The 21,062-nt window shown below is 37.2% G+C and overlaps 1 protein-coding gene across 1 annotated transcript in view; it reads right to left on the bottom strand.

The window, feature by feature from the left end:
• LOC120779874 overlaps positions 1-17,056 on the bottom strand; it is a 30,888-nt gene extending 13,832 nt beyond the window's left edge. Inside the window, exons 1-3 of the mRNA XM_040112228.1 lie at positions 16,872-17,056; positions 16,457-16,796; positions 16,242-16,305 (exon numbers count right to left, since the gene is read on the bottom strand). Of these exons, the coding sequence (XP_039968162.1) occupies positions 16,242-16,305; positions 16,457-16,764 (372 nt within the window). The 5' untranslated portion in view covers positions 16,765-16,796; positions 16,872-17,056. The remainder of the gene's footprint in view (positions 1-16,241; positions 16,306-16,456; positions 16,797-16,871) is intronic.
• Positions 17,057-21,062: the final 4,006 nt, after the last annotated feature.

Below are 21,062 nucleotides of genomic sequence, written 5' to 3'. Positions count from 1 at the left end.
ACTTTCAGAGCTGGAGTGTTTTCATCCATCCGGACAACATGAGGTAGCCAGCGTAGCCGCTGTCTTTTAATTCGCTGAACTATGTCAATGTCGTCGTATATCTCGTACAGCTCATCGTTCCATCGAATGCGATATTCGCCGTGGCCAATGCGCAAAGGACCATAAATCTTTCGCAGAATTTTTCTCTCGAAAACTCGTAACGTTGACTCATCGATTGTTGTCATCGCCCAAGCCTCTGCACCATACAGCAGGACGGGAATTATGAGCGACTTATAGAGTTTAGCTTTTGTTCGTCGAGAGAGGACTTTTCTTTTCAATTGCCTACTCAGTCCGAAGTAGCACCTGTTGGCAAGAGAAATCCTGCGTTGGATTTCCAGGCTGACATTGTTGGTGGTGTTAATGCTGGTTCCTAAATAGACGAAATTATCTACAACTTCAAAGTTATGACTGTCAACAGTGACGTGAGAGCCAAGTCGCGAGTGCGACGACTGTTTGTTTGATGACAGGAAATATTTCGTCTTGCCCTCGTTCTCTGCCAAACCCATTTTCTGCGCTTCCTTGTCCAGCCTGGAGAAAGCAGAACTAACGGCGCGGGTGTTGAGGCCGATGATATCAATATCATCGGCATACGCCAGCAGCTGTACACTCTTATAGAAGATGGTACCTTCTCTATTTAGTTCTGCAGCTCGAACTATTTTCTCCAGAAGCAGGTTGAAGAAGTCGCACGATAGGGAGTCGCCTTGTCTGAAACCTCGTTTGGTATCGAACGGCTGGAGGATGGAGTCATGTGTAGAAGTTCACGCAAGAGAGGAAAGTTCTGTGATCGCCATTCACTTGGGAGTGGCCAGAAACGATTCTTTTACACATGGCTCAAGCAGCTCACTACTTCCGGTCTTTGACCAAGTATCCTCTGGGTAGCCTAAGAACATCCTCCAACATCATCAAAGTGAGAAGGCGAAACATCCCCTTCATAGGGTTGTGCGCTGGGTTTGGGACCCGCCACGTAAAAAAAACACCACCAATGAAAGGAAGCAACAAGCCTCGGATGAGAGTATATACATATATGTACATAAATATGTATGTGTAAATTAAATTTTATATACATACATATATCCCACATATCTTTATCTTTATATGTTCATGCATTTATAAAAACCACGTGTCACGTTAATTTTCCGCGACTGATGCCTAAACTACTACTACCGATTTTAAATTTGATTGCACACCGTGTGCAATTTGATCCAACATGAGAGACAGGATAGCTTACATCTCAATTTATAATCGCTATATTATGTTATTGCAAATTATTTGTATATTATTTGTCTATTATTTGAGAGTCACAATTATTTGTTAGCTCTAAAAGATTCTAACAGATGGTGATAATTATTGATTGGATTGAGTAAATATTCAACAGATGGCGCTATGTTAAAAATACAAACGTTTTATATAAGCTACAATTTAATAGCATAATCACTAATTATTTAGTATTCAAATACAAAATAAATTTAGGTTATACCTTAGTATCAGCAATACGTAGTTATTGTGCTATGAAATTTGTGTTTTTAACATAGCGGCATTTATTGAATACTTACTCAATCCAGCCAACAGTTAGCGTCATATGTTAGAATATTTTGGAGCTAACGGATAATTGTGACTTTCAAATAATAGACAAAGAATTCGAAATAAAATAATATTGTGATTATAAATTGAAATGTAAGCTACCCTTTCAATAGAAAAATAATTTGGAATAAAATATTCAATTATTCTTACTTTTTCAATTTTTGATGTTAGCATAACCGGCCATGTGTTACTTACACTGAATTATAAATTAAATTATTTTATAGTGAAGATAATACAGTGAAATTATACTATAATAGCTTTTAAACTATTAGTGCTTGATTGTTCAAAAATGTTAAATTAAAATATTTACATGAAAGTTTTATCACATAGTTACATTATCAAATTATTATTTGATGATAAGCCTTAGTACGGCTCCAGGATATACATACATATGTATGTAACTAAAGTTGGTTATAGAGCTATTTATTTTCCGCTTGCTTCTCATGCTATTGATTTATTTATGAATGATAGTTAATCAATTTTCAAAAATGTATTTACCAATTTGCAGATAATATAACGGTGATTAATAATGTTATCTCCAAAAATTAATTAATATACTACTGTGATCAAATTGAAGGTGGAATTTTGTCCATTTCATTTCCTTCAAAGTATTCCCCTCCCGCTGCAATACATTTATGCCTATGAATTTTCGAGTCATCTATGCACTTGGAAAATCCTCCGTCGTGATGACAATCAGAGCCTTCTTCGATTCAGCTTTTATATCCTCAATTGAGTCAAAACGGTGTCCTTGGAGTGGTCATGTGAATTTTGCTGAATAGCCAGAAGTTACACAAGGATAAATCAGGTGAATGCGGTGTTTGCCGCGCGATATTTGTTGAAAATGTGGCGAAATGTGGTCACGAATAACTAATGCAGTATGAGATGATGCATTATCGCACTTCTTTGTTCAATAAATTCAGACATAGTAAAAATCGAAGAATTCACTGTTAGAGTCTCACAAAACGACGCGTATCTTCAATACTAATGAATATTTTGAAGTGAAATTTAGCATAGATGTCACTAACAGTACTACCAACTTACCGATTTGAAAAACACACAAAGTAAAAATTAAAAAGTCACCTTTCAATTTGATCACATTAGTATATATGGAAAAATAATAAAAAAGCTCCCTCTAATTTTTTAATAATTGTGCAAATATTTTTATTTTCATTATTTTTATTCAACTTCTATTAAAAATTATTTTGCACTCCTCATTTCAATGTGTTATAATAGCATGTTTTTGAGTTCTTTTAATATTTGAACAGAGAGACACCGCGACAGCGTGTTTAAAGAGCATTAAACTGCTAGATAATTTATGATTTGAGGAAAAAAATTAATTGATTCAGAGTATTTTTCCGAATATACAGAGTAATTACTTGAATCATAACTGGCTCAGTCGGCGGGCTATTTTGGCAGCCAAAAGTGTTGATGTTGACGAAATTAACTTCCAAATACAACAGTTGTTACCAGGCGATCTGATGTCTTCTAAATCAATCGATACTGATCTTAATGAAAATGAGATATACCCGGAATGCCACCACATAGTCTTCGATTAAAGAATGGTTCACCTATTTTTCTCCTGCGTAATTTGAATCCACCTCGATTATGCAATGGTGCAAGTTTGGCTATCAAAAATATCAACGGAAATATTTTTGAAGGCACCATATTGTCTGGAAAGTTTAAAGGTGAAGTGGTCCTGCTGCCACGTAGTCCAATGATACCATCGGATTCTACGATACCCTTCAGGAGGCTATAATTTCCAGTTCGTCTAGCTTTTACAATCACGATAAATAAATCTCAAGGCCAAACAATTTGTGGTTTAGATTTGGAAAATCCATGTTTTTCTCACCGGCAACTATTGCATGTTCACGTGTGGGAATACCGTCGAATCTATTAGTGTTATAGCCCTGACAGACGACAGCGCTAATATGCATTAGCGGGCTTAATTTGCATTTACTTGCGCATTTGACCCATGTTAACGCAAGTTTGTAATGCACAAGTATTTCGTGCATTTAGCTGAATTTACCAAATTTGCGTAGGCAACACTGCTCAAAAATGGCCGATTTTTGCTATTTTTTGCCAGATGTCGCTTGAAGTCTGCCGCCTCCTTTACGTTTGCAGCCTCAAAGGTGAGCAGTTTTATATTGCTAATTAAATTATGTGCAAGTATATTAACAAAAACAAATTTTAATATATTTAGCTGGTAGAAAATAAACAATGCACAGTTTGCTATCCATTTTTGCATTATTCTTAACTTTTTCCGCATTACAATCAATTTTAATTTCACTCTATTATCTTCTAACGTGGTCAATAATAAACGATTTTTTTCGTAAAATTTATATTGATTTTCCAAAGATACCAAAATTTCTATAATAATAGAATAATATAATTTCTCTTATTCATTTTTATTTCACATTTTTTTTAATAAATAAACAAATTTCACTATCAGCTGTCTACATAAATGCACAAGTCTGCCGTCTGTCACCATAAAATTGAAATGCGCATTAGCGTTGCTTAAGGCGCATTAATTTTGCTCGCTTGTCAGGGCTATTAGCTAAATACGGATTAACAAAAAATATTATGCACCAACTAGTAAAAGTTTAAAACTATTTGTTAGAAATTTAAATTAAAAAAATATTTTTAAATTAATTATTTTGTATTAACTCTTGCCAAATTCAATGAAAATTTTGTTCAATCGTATTAAAAGTACTTCCCTTTCAAATTCCAATCCAGTGGATTCTTATATCAGCTATATTGTATCCATATGGATCCATATGGATACACTCAACTTTGCAAGCATTTAAAAATACGCCAAGTCAAAGAATTGTCTTACATTTCGACATTATACCGTTTTTTAAGACCTTATGAATCATTCTACATAAAAAACATTGGGATATTTATAAAACTGAGAATAATATAGCATTTTTAAAAATTGACTTATTATTATTTTTTTGTTTTTGGAAAGATGTTTTTTTATTTTACAAATAACATTCATATAATTGCATTTTTTTAAAAGAAAAATACACTCAACATAAAGAAAAGTACTTATTTTAACTTTTCGCATCATTAAATTTATGGTTTAAGCAAACAAAAAGCTCTGCTGATTTTTTAAACATTGCATATATCCACATGGATACAAACACAAGTTGTGGTTGTAAATGATACCACACAATACAAATAAAATCATTTTACGTATGCTGCTGCTATGATACAGACGTTCTTGTTTAAGCTCTGATATCATCTATTTAATTAAAAAATGCCAAGAAAATTAAAGGACGCTGAAATTGAAAAAATTTTAACTAATTTTGTCAATTCCGATGTTTCTGATTTGGACGAACCAGAAGAATCTGAAGTTATTAACAATTTATTTGGTGCACTCGATAGAAATAACAGCTTTATACTAGAAGAACTTTCTAGGAAAGGTCCATATGAGATCAACATAGAAGATATTGATGTAGACAATAACGATGAAGATGATAGGATTTTTGATATAGTAGACAGTAACGTAGTTGATGGGGCAGTTCAGAAGAGGCCAATAATTTTTAACACTCCACAGGTTCCATTTAAAAAGGTTCAAGAATTACGTTGGAAAAGAGCATCCTGGACTAGTCCAGAAACATCTTTTTCTGGAACATACCCAAAGAAAAAATACAAAATTACCTATGGAGTATTTTCTAGAGTACTTTACAGAAGAATTTCTTCAACAAGTGGTATTTTCAACAAACCAGGCTTCAATTATTAAAAATGGAAATTGATTGGTACCATTAGTTATCCGCGTTTGGAAATGTATTGGACAATTGGTATCGTAATACCGTCATTCCCGGAAAATATGTTCAGGCAAAGATTCCATTTTGTACGAAATAATTTAAAATTTACAACAGACCCACAAGAGGGTATTATAAACATGTTTAAAAAAAAAGCGTGCGTTATTCCAAAAGATGAAAATCTTTGTGTGGATGAAATGATGGTCCCCTTTAAAGGTAGAACCTGTCTGAGACAGTATATGACCAACAAGCCCATCAAATGGGGAATGAAGATATTTTGTCTTTGCAGCTCAAAAGACATAGTTTACGATTTTGAAATATATCAGGGAAAAGGGACAATTTTGAGTGGCTCAAAGCTGGGATTTTGTTCTGATATAGTGATTCATCTAGCAAAAACTATTCCTGAGGAAAAAAATCATAAGCTATTTTTTGATAATTATTTTACTACTTTGAATTTGGTATTACATTTAAGACAAAAAGGAATTTGGGCTACAGGTACTATAAGAGGAAATAGATTCGGAAAAATTAATTTAAAATCTGAAAAAGAACTGAAGAAAGAAGGCCGTGGAAGTTTTGACTATCGTGTCGAAAGAGCAGATAATATTTTTCTTCTCAGATGGTTAGTTGGGGGCATTGTACAACTTGTGTCATCAATCCATGGCCATGAACCCGTGAGTAAAGTCTCTCGATTTTCTTCTGAAAAAAAGAAAAATATTGAAATAATACAACCAAGTATTGTATCTGAGTACAATATCAATAGGAGGAGTAGATAAAATGGATTTTCTCCTTTCTTTATACAGAATTTCGATAAGATCTAGGAAGTGGACTCTTAAGATTTTTGAACATTTCATTGATTTGGCGGTGTGTAACTCGTGGTTAGAGTATCGAATGGACCACGAAAATAACAACCCGAAGAATAAGTATACGGACCTATTGAGCTTTCTCAACGATATAGCAAATGGGCTTTTAGCTCGGTCCAATCAACAGGCATGTTCCCGTAAAAGAGGACGCCCAACGTCAAGCCTAAATCAAGATATTCCTATTACTCCCACGACCACAAACAAAAAGCGTGTTACTACTGCTTCAACTTCTTCACGATATGACGGAAATCAACATTGGCCGGAACACACAACAGACAAGGGAAGATGCAAAATGAAAGGATGTAAGGATCAAACAAGATACAGATGCTCAATGTGCAATGTTTTGCTGTGCATTTCCAACGGATCAAGAAATTGCTCAAAGAATATCATTATTTATGAAATATATGAATTATTAGTAAGATATTATTACTTCCTTTAGATTATATGCATGTTAAAAAAGTTTTTTCAATCAATTCCAATAGAATCTTTTAATAATAAGCATTTTTCTTTACCATAAGCGAAGTATGTATCCATATGGATACAGTCCAAAAAACACTTTTGTGATATTTTTTTTTCAAATCGAGCATTGATTGTTGTTGTTAGGGCCAACTAAAAAAACTTGTAGCGAAAGGGTTAACGTTTCCGTCTTCGCTCGTACATAATAATTTCATTGTATTAAATAGTAACTGTTCCCCGTGAAGAGTATTGTAGTAAACTCTAGTAATATAACAAAAAATTTAGCCACAGCAACGCGTGACCGAGTCTACTTAACAGATATCGTCTTTACATCTAAATATAAGACTGTGGAATTTTTCCAAATGCACTGTCGTTATGGCATTATGACAACTCTAATAACGTGAAGAAGGTTATTGAGCTTGAACGTGAAAAGTTTGTGTTTTTACGCATTTTGATTACCACTTCTATATGTGTATATAATAATTAACAGAATTGGACTTTACACCTAAATTCAAGATTGTGGAATTTTTCCAAATGCACTGCCGCTATAGCATTATGACAACTCTAATAACGTGAAAAAGGTTAATGAGTTTGAACATAAAAAGTTTGACTTTTATTGCAATTCGATAACCATTACTATTTGTATACATATATACAAATTAATAGAAATCGAATTTAGAGATAAATATAGGATTATCGAAATTTTCTAAATGCACTGCAGATATGGTAGTATGACAACTTCAATAACATGAATATGGCTAATGAGCTTCAACATGTAAAGTTAGTGTTTTCACTCATTTCGATATCCACTGCCTTATGTGTATATATAAATTAATAGAAATAGGAATATCGAGTTTTTCTAAATGCAATGGTAGTATGACAACTCCAATAACGTGAGGAAGGTTAATGAGCTTGAACACGAAAAGTTAGTATTTTCACGCAATTCGATAACCACTTCTATATGTGTACATTCAGATTAATAGAAATCGACTTTATAACTAAAGACCCATGAAAAGAGAACCGGCAGACACAACCTCTTCGTCGATTTCAGATCTGCTTTCGACAGCACGAAAAGGAGCTGCCTTTATGCCGCGATGTCTGAATTTGGTATCCCCGCAAAACTAATACGGCTGTGTAAACTGACGTTGAGCAACACAAAAAGCTCTGTCAGGATCGGGAAGGACCTCTTCGAGCCGTTCAACATCAAACGAGGTTTTAGACAAGGTGAGTCGCTATAGCGCGACTTCTTCAATCTGCTGCTGTAGAAAATAATTCGAGCTGCAGAATAAACCCGAGAAGAATCTTTTATAAGAGTGTACAGCTGTTGGCGTGTGCCGATGATATTGATATCATCGGTCTCACCACCCGCGCCGTTAGTTCTGATTTCTCCAGATTGGACAAGGGAACATATGGGTCTGGCAGTGAACGAGGGCAAGAGGAAATATCTCCTGTCATCAAACAAACAGTCGCACTCGCTACTTGGCTCTCACGTCGCTGTTGACAGTCATAATTTTGAAGTTGTAGATAATGTCGTCTATTTAGGAACCTGTGTATACACCACCAACAATGTCAGCCTGGAAATTCAACGCAGGATAACTCTTGCCAACAGGTGCTACTTCGGACTGAGTAGGCAATTGAGAAGAAACGTCCTCTCTCGACGAAGAAAAACCAAACTCTATAAGCCACTCATAATTCCCTTCCTGCTATATTGAGCAAAGGCTTAGACGATGACAACAACTGATGAGTAGACGTTGCGAGTTTTCGAGAGAAAGGTTTGGGAAATATTTATGGTCCTTTGTGCGTTGGCCATGGCGAATATCGCGTTCGATGGAACGATGAGCTGTATGAGATATATGACGACATTGACATAGTTCAGCGAATTAAAGACAGCGGCTACGCCGGCTAGGTCATGTTGTCCGAATGGATGAAAACACTCCAGCTCTGAAAGTATTCGACGCAGTACCCACCGGGGGAAGCAAAGGAAAATGAACACTTCCACTCCGTTGGAAGGACCAGGTGGAGAAGGACCTGACTTTGCTTGGAATATCCAATTGGCGCCATGTAGCGAAAAGAAGAAACGACTGGCGCGCAGTTGTTAACTCGGCTATAATCGCGTAAAAGTGCCCATACACGAGCACACAAGTGCGTTCGATCGGTATGAATTCGTTTGCCCATACACGACACAAAAATCCATTTTGCGTTCGTTCTTCACAGAGTTAACATGTGCAACAGGCAAGCGGAACATTTCTTGGAATTTATTTCTAATGTAGCACTTTTATCTATTTCTTTGTATTTCGTTAATAAGTTATTCCAACTTTTATTTTTCTCAATTTTATTTTTATATTTATCACTTTTCGTTTGTCAATTCATATTTTTTAAGATCAATAAATTCTGAACAATAAATTTTTTTTTGCTTAAATATCTTTAAAAAATATATAAGAATATGTCCCAAAAGTTATAGATGGGAATTCGAAATATTATCGAAGCTAGAAGGGAAATAGTAACCCAGCGTTTAGTAGATATATGCGCTTGGGCAAAAGCGAAAACTTTGAAGCGTGATTTCCCGGTTTTCCATGTTTATGATTATTTTTTATTGTCGGGCAAGATAGAGAAAAACCAAACGTCTTATGGAATTGGGGCAAAGTTTAGTATCTTTGGCATAAAATTATCTTTTATTTAAACAAAAAAAATTAAGAAAAGTCAAGTTTGAACATATTTTTAAACAAGATAAAGTAATTTTTTTTGGTCAAAACCACTTTTTTTCAATTTTTAAAAATTTGTAAAATTTTGCACTTCTTTTTGGAATTTTCTTAGTTAAACTAGAAGATAAATTATTAAAAAATATGAATCTCTTTGAATATTTTGTTTTGATAGAAATTGCGACCTACATTCTACCCGCCGTCCGATAAATGCACATGTGAGATGCATCGGGCAATTGCTTCGCAAAGGCAAAATATCAAAGATTTCGTATCCAATAAATTTGTGAAAGATGTTCAAATATATAACTATAAAGCCTAGAAATTTTTCATGAATCAATTATTTCTTTCCCTCCCAAAAAAATCCTCAAAAATCGATTTTTTAAAGCCTCTAAAGCATTCAGCGATTTTATCGCAATTTTCGACGACAGGCCTTCCGGAGCGTGGCGCATCTTCGACTACCTCTTCACCAGGACGAAAACGTTGAAACCATCGTTGTGCGGTGGAAATGGAAACTGTATCGGGTCCATAAACTGAATAAATTTTATTGGTGGCTTGAGATGCATTTTTGTCTCTATCGTAGTAGTACTGTAGAATATGCCGTATTTTCTCTTTATTTTGCTCAATGTTTGCGACGCTATAACTCACGAACGACTTAAAAGAAACAATGAAACATGTGTTAGCGCGTGAAATGAGCTTTCCAGAAAGGTATAGCATGACCCATGATGCGACGAATAAGGCTAGAATTACGCGCTTTTAGCGCCAACTAGCGAAAATACCGCTAGACCTTTTTGACAACCTAATATATGACGAAACTACTTAAATTCTTTTTAATGATTTTATGATATATTAAAACAACTGACTTTTGATATTTCACTACTTAATAAGGTGAATTAAGCCTGTTAGTTCTCAATTAATAAATGTTTTTAATCATTTGTAATTGGAAATTAATTATTCTATGCATCACATTGCAAAAGGTTTAATGAAATATATTTAAATTTCGAATTTTCTTTGATTTTCAATGTTTCAAATTTTTATTAGGGATCTTTGGTATAATTTCAATATGGCCGTTCCAGTCATTCCAATTGCAAAACGTCAAAATCTACCCAATCCAGTCAACTGTCAAAGTTCGGTACGTGAGCGGTTCTCACATTCCCAGTGACAGGAGAGTTGGGGATCTCTTTATCTCTGACGGCAACTGAGGAAGGGAGTAGCGTTTTTCACTGTTCCTGCTATAAAAGACTGGGAGAACAGGCCACAAACGCACACACTGGGAAAAGAGGCCGCAATCGCACACTCACTCAAATCCACGTACACTCAAATTGTCCCCAAAACCCCTGGCGGAAATACAAGTGAGTTGTATCGTTCCTATCAGTATTTATATATAAAAAAACTGGTGCGTGGAGTCCCTACGCGCGGAAGAAGTTAAATTTCTTAGTGATATTCCAAGAAATGCATATCATTTTGTATGAAAGAAAACTAGCGAGAGGGAAAGGATATAAATATGATGGAGTGACCAACACTTTCTTAAATTCACATACAACATCATACAGAATTCAATTTGCACCTTCTCTATGCTTTAAGCAGAGAATTTAAAATAATATTTTAGAAGTTGTTCAATTTGTGATTTTTAGCTTTTGCCATCGTCGCGAAAAGACGCTTGTTGACAAAGGCATGCTCGGGCATGAACCGAGGTCGCTTATTAGGAATTTGCGCCTGCGTTTATGAATGAAATCGTTATTGTTGTAAATTTACTATATTTCATTAAACCTATCCAAATTAACTTATATTACGATGCATGCATTCATACAAAATTATACTCATATCATAATTATGTTTACATGTCAATATTGAATTGCTGAGGGCAAAACGCAAAAGCATACATAAATACATACATATGTATATGCATACCAGAGATAAAGATATCCCCAACTCTCCTTTCACTGGAAATGTGCGAACCGCTCACCTACCGACTTTGACAGTTGACTGGAATGGGTAGGTTTTGACGTTTTGCAATTGGAATGACTGGAACGGCCAGATTGAAATTATACCAAAACAAGTAAGGAAGGGCTAAGTTCGGGTGTCACAGAACATTTTATACTCTCGCATGATAAAGTGATAATCGAGATTTCATTATCTGTCATTTACTTATTTTTCAAATACCGTATTTGTGTAAAGATTTATTCCACTATCATCATTGGTTCCTAATGTACATACATATATATTATACAGAGAAGGCATCAGATGGAATTCAAAAGAGCGTTATATTGGAAGAAGGCGTGGTTGTAAACCGATTTGACCCATATTTAGTACATGTCATCAGGGTGTTAAGAAAATATTATATACCGAATTTCATTGAAATCGGTCAAGTAGTTCCTGAGATATGGTTTTTGGTTCATAAGTGGGCGACGCCATACCCATTTTCAATTTTTTAAAAAAGCCAGGGTGCAGCTTCCTTCTGCCATTTCTTCCATAAAATTTAGTGTTTCTGACGTTTTTTGTTAGTCGGTTAACGCACTTTTAGTGATTTTCAACATGTATGGGAGGTGGGCGTGGTTATTATCCGATTTCCATTTCCATTTTTGAACTGTATATGGAAATGCCTGAAGGAAATGACTCTATAGAGTTTGGTTGACATATGTAGCTGAAGTAGTTTCCGAGATATGTACAAAAAACTTAGCAGGGGCGGGGCCACGCCCACTTTTACAAAAAAATTACGTCCAAATATGCCCCTACATAATGCGATCGTTTGTGCCAAATTTCACTTTAATATCTTTATTTATGGCTTAGTTATGACACTTTATAGGTTTTCGGTTTTCGCCATTTTGTGGGCGTGGCAGTGGGCCGATTCTGCCCATCTTCGAACTTAACCTTCTTATGGAGCCAAGAAATACGTGTTTCATCATCATATCTCAATTTTTACTCAAGTTACAGCTTGAACGGACGGACAGACAGACATCCGGATTTCAACTCTACTCGTCACCCTGATCACTTTGGTATATATAACCCTATATCTGACTCTTTCAGTTTTAGGACTTACAAACAACCGTTATGTGAACAAAACTATAATACTCTCCTTAGCAACTTTGTTGCGAGAGTATAAATATATGTGAACGGAGGAATTTTTTGCCGCCGTTCAAGATCGCTAATAAAAATTTAAAACAATGAAAATCAAAGAAAATTCGAAATTTAAATACATATATTTCATGTTTTGCAATGTGATGCATAGAATAATTAATTTTCAATTACAAATGATTAAAAACTTTTATTAATTGAGAACTAACAGGCTTAATTCACCTTATTGAGTAGTGAAATATCAAAAATCAGTTGTTTTAATATATCATAAAATCATGAAAAAGGATTTAAGTAGTTTCGTCATATATTAAAAGTCTAGTATAAAATAATTTGCAATCGTAATAAATGTTGGGTGTTTAAATTTAAATGCCCAAAAATTCTTATTTTGTTCGATGTGGCCACAATGGAAAATGTTATAAAAAACACTTATTTTGAGGCGCTCTCACACTGGAATAAATTGGGCATCCCATTATCCCTGATGCATACATGGCACATACAAGCGATTCCCTAGTTCAGTGAAGCGCTTTACCTAGCCCGCGGGCGGGCGACTTTATTGCTCTCTCACAGATCCGCTAACACGTACATATTAGTCAAGCGCTCTCTATACATTGTGGAAAATTAATGTGCATTTGAAAATCACTTGATCAACAATTTTACTATGTTTAAGATTGAGTGGACAAACAAGTTTTTGTTTTCCGAAAACTTTTTCGGTAATGCTGAGTGTTTAGTTTGTAAACACATAACTAAACGAAATAGGGAGTACTATGTTAAAAGGTGATTTATTGTTGCCTCGTGAAACTGGGCAACAGTTTTGGAAAAATCTGAACGACAACTTTTATCCGAAATTAAAGAACGAAATGTGGAAACTCTTCTCAATGTTTGGAACTACTTATTGTTGCGAAGTTTCGTTTTCCACTTTGAAATTAATAAAATCAAATACTAGAAATAAAATTAGCGATCGGCACCTTGAAGACTTACTTCGTATAAAGTTTTGCGGCTCCGAAATAGATTTAGATAAGTTGGTTCAAAACCATGAAAATATTTAGCTTTTTGATACAGCCGTTGAGGTGAAAATTTCAACATAAATTCATTATTTAAAATTTTTTGAATTTTGATTTCTTTTTGACACGTGAACTGTCTTTATTTTTGTAATTGATAAAAAACTAATAAGAAATTTCATTAATTTCACAATTTTGTAAAAGTTGTCGAATCACTTTCAAAATTTTTTTATATTAATTAATACTAAAGTTTTGTATTTTTTTTTGGGTGGAACAGCAATCTCTCTCATACTCCAACACAAGCACACAGTTTGGTAGTGTGCGTTTGGGCATCACTGCCCTAGTTGAAAGCAAAAATTTAAACAAGCAAAACGAAATTCTTTACCAGAGATAAAGAGATGTTTAACTGGAAGTGAGAGAGCAATTGCTAAACGTCAAAACCTACTGAACTTTGACAGCAAATTGAGTTCAGTAGGTTTTGACGTTTATCAATTGGAAGCGATGGCCAGATTGAAATCTTACAAAAAAATGTGTAAACAGAGGGATTTGTTGCATCCCTCAAGACCATTTATAAAAAATGTAAAACAATGAAAATTAAATAAATTTATGAAATTTAAAGGAATTTGATGAAACGTTTTGTAATTTGAAGTATCATCGTTTTATTTTAAATGGAAAATGATTAAAAACATTTAATGATTGAGAGCTAACAAGCTTAAATCCTATTATTGGGTATTGAAAGGACCAAAGTCAGTTATTATAATATTCTTTAAAAAGATTTAAATAGTTTCTCCATATAATAAATAACCACTATTTAGTAATTTTTATTCGTACTAAATGTTGGGTATTGGGTTGATAAATGCCCAAAAATTGTTATTTTGTTCAATCTGGCCATAATGGAAAATGTTATAAAAAAAAAACGCTAATTTTGAGGCACTCCCACACTGGAATAAGTTTAACATCCCTTTATTCCTGTTCTTTACATTCGTTGGGAGCAGGAATAATGGGATGCCCGACTCTCCTGTCACTGGAAATGTGAGAGCCGCTCACCTACCGAACTTTGACAGTTGACTGGATTGGGTAGGTTTTGACGTTTCGCAATTGGAAGAAAAGAGACGACCGGATTGAAATCCCGCCAAAATAATATTAGAATGGAGGAATTCATAACGGCCATCGTTTCTTCGCAGAAAAAATAATTAGTAAAAAGTGAAGTAGTGAAGAACAAGTGTGAATGAGGATTGTTTAAATACATATACGAGTATAAATCATAATAAATATAATCAGCAAATATAAACGTAAGTACCATAAAAGTAATTTGCGTACATAATTATATATAAATCCCATATTAATTTACAGCGAAAATGCCGAAAACACCAATATGGAAAAAGTGCATTGTGGGCTGCAGCGAGGGAAATACAGTATTTAGATTTCCCAACGAGGGATCGGATCTCGAACGGTAAGTAATTTTAATAGACTATAAATAGTGCAGTCTTTGTAAAATATGGTCGGATGAAAGCATGCCCAACGATTGGAATTTAAGTGTGCTATGCCCAATCCATAAAAAAGGAGACCCCACAATCTGCGCCAACTACCGTGGGATAAGCCCCCTCAACATCGCATATAAGGTTCTATCGAGCGTATTGTGTGAAAGATTAAAGCCCACCGTCAACAAACTGATTGAACCTTATCAGTGTGGCTTCAGACCTGGAAAATCAACAACCGACCAGATATTCACCATGCGCCAAATCTTGGAAAAGACCCGTGAAAGAAGAATCGACACACACCACCTCTTCGTCGATTTCAAAGCTGCTTTCGACAGCACGAAAAGGAGCTGCCTTTATGCCGCGATGTCTGGATTTGGTATCCCCGCAAAACTAATACGGCTGTGTAAACTGACGGTGAGTAACATCAACAGCTCCGTCAGGATCAGAAAGGACCTCTCCGAGCCGTTCGATACCAAACAAGGTTTCAGACCAGGCGACTCAACACCCGCGCCGCTAGTTCTGCTTTCTCTAGGCTGGACAAGGAAGCGCAGAAAATGGGTCTGGCAGTGAACGAGGGCAAAACGAAATATCTCCTGTCATCAAACAAACAGTCGTCGCACTCGCGACTTGGCTCTCACGTCACTGTTGACAGCCATAACTTTGAAGTTGTAGATAATTTCGTCTATTTAGGAACCACCATTAACACCACCAACAATGTCCGCCTGGAAATCCAACGCAGGATTGCTCTTGCCAACAGGTGCTACTTCGGACTGAGTAGGCAATTGAAAAGTAAAGTCCTCTCTCGACGAACAAAAACTAAACTCTATAAGTCGCTTATAATTCCCGTCCTGCTATATGGTGCAGAGGCTTGGGCGATGACAACAACCGATGAGTCGACGTTACGAGTTTTCGAGAGAAAAATTCTGCGAAAGATTTATGGTCGTTTGCGCATTGGCCACGGCGAATATCGCATTCGATGGAACGATGAGCTGTACGAGATATACGACGACATTGACATAGTTCAGCGAATTAAAAGATAGCGGTGACGCTGGCTAGGTCATGTTGTCCGGATGGATGAAAACACTCCAGTTCTGAAAGTATTCGACGCAGTACCCGCCGGGGGAAGCAGAGGAAGAGGAAGACCTCCACTCCGTTGGAAGGACCAAGTGGAGAAGGACCTGGCTTCGCTTGGAATATCCAATTGGCGCCACGTAGCGAAAAGAAGAAACGACTGACACGCTGTTGCTAACGTAAGCGGTGTCTACGCCAATTAAGAAGAAGAATTCAAAACAAATAAATATCCCTTGTCGGGGTGATCGACGATATATTTGCCGGTGTGCCAAATAAAATAAAAACTATTAGAATTCGGGTAACAATTCAATTGGTGTATTTGAATAAATATAAAATATATGTATGGGGTGATAAATACAAGTGGGTGTGTATAATTGTGTGGGGTTTTATGAGTATAATTACAATTATTAAGAATTTAATTATATTTAAAATAACCTGATATGGTTTTTTACTCCCGCGTTGAGACCTTTTGTTCTGTTACTGCTGCTGTTGTTGTTGTCGCTGCTAATACTGCTGCTGTAGGTTTGCTCTAACTGCTGATGCTGCTGCTGTAAAGTTTGTTGATGTTGTTGCTGCTGATTTTGGCGCCTATGTCCGTTCCGTTCACTGTGGTGATTGGTTTGATTGTGTCTTTTTGTTTCGTTGGGTGCTTCGCTGTTATGTTGGCGCTGTTGGGTGTTTTTTGCATTGTCCTCTAATTCGTATTTAGACGAGTTAGGAGGACAATGCAGGGATGTGTTCATTTGGTATGAACATCCCGGCCGCCTTGCAGTGTCTGCGAATAAAAAGATTTTTAGATCTATTTTGAATTGGGTAAATGACTAATGTTATGAACGGGTTGGAGGTATACTTGGGTTTTAAATCGCACAAGCACCGGTTAAAGTCCAACCGAGTGCGGTGTTTTGTGCGATCACGGTGCTGTTATCGGGGTTGAATAAGCCGGGTTTCATCAATCTTGGGTAGATGTCAGCTCCCAGTTCCAACATGATTTTGTCGTCTTTCCAAAATGTAGGGTCGGCTAGGACTAAGTGGTCGAACTTTTAATGATTTCGCCACTTAAGTCACGATTATAGGTCGGGTCGGTAAATCATGCGTCAATAGGCAGTTAACTTCGGCGTGCCAGTCGGAATCAGTTAATGATCCGATTACGACTTTACATATACGATACGAGTCGAGGTACGTTTTCGGTAACCTCAGACTCTGGACCAGTTCTGACGCAATCATGGTCACTTTTCGGGTCGGGTTTATTATGGCTCGCATTTTGTGCCATTTGCCATCGTGTTTCACTTTGACCATGACGGTTGGGACGAGGGTCGGCTTGGCCAGTAACGTGGGTAGATCCTCTTGTCCGTGTAATCGCTTTTTGCCTTTTGCTGTTTTCTTTTGCTCTTCGCAAAACAACCTGGGGTGTCCATGTAGGGTTGAATGGTGTTCCCCGTTACACGTGGCACATCGTTTTTTACTTGTGCACTTTTGGGTGGAATGCGATCTGGCCAAGCAATTGACGCAATACTTATGTTTAATGACTGCGTCAAACTTTTCGCGAATGTTCATTATGGTGAATTTTGAACACGTTACCAGTCGATGGTCTTTTTTACACAATCCACAGGCGACGTGTTTGTGCGTTCGCTTTGATGAACGGCTGATAGTACGCCGGGCTGTGCGATGGGTACTTCCTCGTTCTTCTCTATTAGAGGAACGGCTGATGGTACGTCGGGCCGTGCGATTTGTATTTCCACGCTCCTCTCGAATGGGGGAAAGGGTCGCTTTAAAGCGATGCAGGCGTCTTGCCAGGGTTCCTTCGTCGGAGAGTGGGCTGATGCTACGAGTCGAGCTGAGGGATCGCACAGTGAATGTGGGGCTGCTTTGGCGGCTGCAAATGGACTTCGTACTGCTTTGAGGGGCCATGTCACTATAAGGAAATAAGATTAATTATTTGGTAAAGTGACTATTTTGGTTATTGGGCGGGTAATTGTTCCCTGAGAGGTACGTATGTCAACTACTCTTGCTTTATTGTCTGCACCGAGATACGTTTTTTCGATGCGACCAAGTCTCCACTCATTTGGGGGTAGAGTTTCTTGACGTATAACTACCATATCGTTAACGTCTATGTTGCGTTGAGGGTATTTCCACTTATATCTTTTGTGGAGTTCTTTCAAATATTCTTCTTTCCATCGTTTGCAGAAGTGTTGATGGAGTATCTTCAGTTTCTGCCATCTTTGTGCGATGCTTAGATGTGCATCTTCTGAGTTAGGTTCTGCTGGGATTAATAAAGGGGTACCTATTAAGAAATGACCTGGAGTTAAAGGTTCTAAATTTGTTGGGTCTTCACTTAATGGGCTTAAAGGACGAGAATTCAAGCAACTTTCGATTCGGGTTAAAAGGGTTGCTAGTTCTTCGAAAGTGAATTTCTGGTTCTGAGACACCTTTTTCAAGTGTCTCTTTAAACTTTTCACTCCTGCTTCCCAGAGTCCACCCATGTGTGGAGCTCCTGGAGGATTAAAGTGCCAGTTGATGTTTTGGTGTGCTTCACTAGCTTTAATTGAGTTTTCAATGACTTCATGAATTCTCGCCGATCTTTAATTAAAAGTTTAGACGCTCCAACGAAATTAGTTCCATTGTCCGAATAGAGATCGGCGGGACATCCGCGCCTGGAAAAGAAACGTGCGAATGCGGCCATGAATGCGTTGGTGGTGAGATCACTTACTGGCTCTAGATGTATTGCTTTGGTTGCAAAACAAACAAATACGCATACATAACCTTTTGTGATCAGACATGCTCTGCCGGTATAATTTTTATGTCATAGGGACCGGCGAAATCGATTCCTGTTGCTGCGAATGGACGGGTTAAGGTGGTACGTTCTGCGGGTAGTGCTGCCATAATCTGAGTAGTGTTACGCTTTTTGTGCAAAACGCAAGTTTTGCACTGATGAATGGTAGACTTGATGAGGGTTTTCAGCTTCGGTATCCAGAATTCCGAACGCATAAGTCGTAAGACTAGCTGGTTGCCGCCATGAAGGGTTATTAGATGGGTAAATTGGGTGAGTAGTTTGGCTAATCGACTGCTATAGGGTAATATAATCGGATAACGCTCGTTGTATGATAATGCCGCTGAATTGCTCAACCGACCATTAACTCGCATTATTCCTTTGGGATCGATTAAAGGGTTTAGTGTCAAAATTGTACTTTTTTTGGGTTTTTTGGGTTAAGGCTTCATACTCTTCTTGGAAATACTTCTTTTGGGATAAAATAATTAGCTTCGTGCGGGTAGTGTTGAACTCCTATGGAGTTATTTCCAACGCCGTGTATGACTGTTGTGTTTTTTGGGTGACGCATTCGAACAGAATCGTAACAAATATGCTACAACTCGAATGGCTTTGGGTAAGGACGAGAATCTATCCAGGATATCCTCTTGTGTTGTGTTCACGAAGGTCTTGATTAACCGGAGTTCCAGTATTGTATCGCTTGATTTTTTGGTAACTGGCCAGTGTATTGGGTCGAGTGTTAGCCATTGGGGTCCGTGCCACCAGAGGTTATTATTAACCATTTCCAGAGGTGTGCTTCCGCGAGTAGCTAGATCTGCTGTGTCTTGACTTTCGACGTGAGTCCAATTTTTGGTTCCAACCTTTCCTCGATTGTGGCAATTCGGTGGGATACAAAGGTTGTCCATATACATGGGGGTTTGTTAAGCCATGAAAGAACAATTGTGGAATCCGTCCAAAGGTGAGTACGGTATTGGGCTATATTTAATTGGGGTAGTGTTGCATCCACGAGATTCGCCAGAAAAACTGCTCCGCAAAGTTCTAGCCTTGGTAATGATATAGTTTTTATTGGGGCCACACGAGTCTTGGATACCAAAAGGGTTGTCCAGGTATTTGCGTTTGTAGAAACACTGATATATAGGGCTGCTGCGTAGGCCTTTTCAGATGCGTCAGAGAATCCATGAAAATTGATGATCGCCGATGTCGAAAAGTGGGTCCATCGAGGAATTTCAATGAGATTTAGGGAATCGTAGTCCTTTATGAATATTTTCCATCGATGGAGGGTTAAGGGTTTCAGACATTCATCCCAATCGGATTTATCAAGCCAGATCTGTTGCATTATTATTTTTGCTGTGACTACAACAGGGCTGAGCCAACCAGCTGGGTCAAACAATTTTGCTATGATCGATAGTACTTCTCTTTTAGTATATGACGTTTTATTCTGAATAGGGTTGATGAAAAAAAGAAAGCATCTTTTTTTGCATTCCATCTGATTCCAAGTGTTTTTGTGTTATTGGATTCTGGTAAACTGAGTGAGTTGGTATCCAATAGATGTTCTTGTGGGATTCCAGATAAAACTTTTGGGTCTTTTGAGGTCCATTTGCGTAGAGCGAATCCTGCGGACTTTAAAGATGAAGTGAGTTCATCTCGTGCCAATATCGCTGTTGGTATGTCATGTGCTCCTGCAAGTACATCATCAACATACATTCCGTTTCGAAGTATCTCTGCTGCCAGTGGGTGGGTTCCTTGTACATCATCCGCTAATTTGAGGAGGGTACGGATAGCTAAAAATGGAGCACAGTTAATACCAAACGTAACAGTTTGTAATTCAAAATCTTCTATAGGGTCGTTAGGGGATTTCCTAAATAAGATTCTTTGAAACGGAGTGTATCTGCTTTCAACGAGTATTTGGCGATACATTTTTGAATATCTGCGTTGAATACGATTCGAAACATTCGCCATTTTATTACTAGGATTACGAGGTCTGCTTGCAGAATGGGTCCAGTATGTAGTACATCGTTGAGGCTGTTCCTGTTCGAGGTGGGGCATGATGCGTTGAATACCACTCGCAGTTGAGTCGTTATGCGATCCGGTTTGATGACTGCGTGATGTGGCAGATAATACGTTTTCGTATTATCCGCAGGGTCGTATTCAACTTTGGTCATATGACCGAGTTCCAAATACTCGTTGATGGCCTTGTCGTATTCCGCTTTTATTTCGGGTTTTCTCGACAATGATTTTTCATTTCTAAGAAATTGAGCTAGAGCTATGTGTCTTGAG

Source organism: Bactrocera tryoni, unplaced genomic scaffold (genome assembly GCF_016617805.1).
Source record: "Bactrocera tryoni isolate S06 unplaced genomic scaffold, CSIRO_BtryS06_freeze2 scaffold_11, whole genome shotgun sequence".
NCBI lineage: Eukaryota > Metazoa > Arthropoda > Insecta > Diptera > Tephritidae > Bactrocera > Bactrocera tryoni.
This window is presented reverse-complemented; position numbering and strand designations above follow the sequence as displayed.